This window comes from Lathyrus oleraceus, chromosome 5 (assembly GCF_024323335.1).
Source record: "Lathyrus oleraceus cultivar Zhongwan6 chromosome 5, CAAS_Psat_ZW6_1.0, whole genome shotgun sequence".
Lineage (NCBI taxonomy): Eukaryota > Viridiplantae > Streptophyta > Magnoliopsida > Fabales > Fabaceae > Lathyrus > Lathyrus oleraceus.
This window is the reverse complement of record NC_066583.1, coordinates 334,308,501-334,309,594: the sequence shown is the minus strand read 5'-3', so window position 1 is coordinate 334,309,594 and position 1,094 is coordinate 334,308,501. Positions and strand designations below refer to the sequence as shown.

General features: G+C 45.1%; 1 protein-coding gene across 1 annotated transcript; it reads right to left on the bottom strand.

Annotated features, from left to right (window-relative positions):
- Nucleotides 1–235: 235 nt before the first annotated feature.
- On the bottom strand, nucleotides 236–724 carry LOC127080502 (uncharacterized). The gene has a single exon (XM_051020812.1). The coding sequence runs from the start codon at nucleotides 722–724 to the stop codon at nucleotides 236–238; it is 489 nt and encodes a 162-aa protein (XP_050876769.1).
- Between the last annotated feature and the right edge of the window lie 370 nt (nucleotides 725–1,094).

Below are 1,094 nucleotides of genomic sequence, written 5' to 3'. Positions count from 1 at the left end.
ATTTTCATCCAAATAGGTCGAAATTCGAGCCAAAATTTCTGACTCAGCGGTCATCTTCATCGACTGTAGGCCACTTCGTAGGTGGAATTTCCGTCTTTGACCCCGTCTCTTCTTCATCATCCCATATGAAACCATGATCGGGGTCTAAGTTCAAAATGTGACCGGTTTTCATGGAAGTATAGGAACCTGATTCGTCATCATATGGCGCTATATTTGCCAAGTTTTGGTCGAAAGATCACTTTGAACCCTTATCATCGACTAGGTAATAACTTTGGTTAGCCTCAATGTTCTCCATGATGCCGTCTTTACGCCAGATTATAAGTCTCTGATGTACCGTTGAAGGTACTGCTTCTATCCCATGGATCCATTCTCGACCCAGGAGTAAATTGAAATTAGCTTTGGAATCTATTACCATGAACAATGTTGAGTGTGTTGTTGTGCCCACGGTTAGATCGACCTGGACAACACCCATTATATTGCTGGTTTTCCCTTCATAGTTTGATAGAACCATGTTGTGTTGTCGGAGATCTTCGTCACCCTTCCCCATTTTCTTAAATAGAGTATGGGACATTAGATTGACCATAACACCTCCATCGACAAACACCTTGTTTACCGCTATTCCATCAACCTTCGTCCTTATGAACAAAGGCTTTAGATGACACACCATCCCTGGGCTGGGCCTTTTGAACGTGGCCTTCTGTTCCTCCACTACGCCGCTATTCATGACGTAGTAGTACAATGGTTTCTCTCAAACCGTTTCATGTGGCACAAAGTCCTCCTCCATTTCTGAGACTTCGGATACCATGTCGTATTCAGCCGACAATATTGATACGATGCCGCAGTTTACAACTAAGTCATCACCATAGATATCACCATTGGTTCGTCGTACATGTCTTCGTCAAACTCCTCGTCGGACTGGGGGGAGTATTCAGGATCTCCTTCCTCTGGTTGAGGGGAGTATTCAGGTTCTCCCTCCTTCGACTCACCCACGTCCCCTGGCTGCTCTTCAAACTCAGACGAACACTTCACACTTTGGAAAGCTACTACTGCTTTTTCCCCGTCGAATTGGCAGTCGTGGCCATTGTTTGATTGGC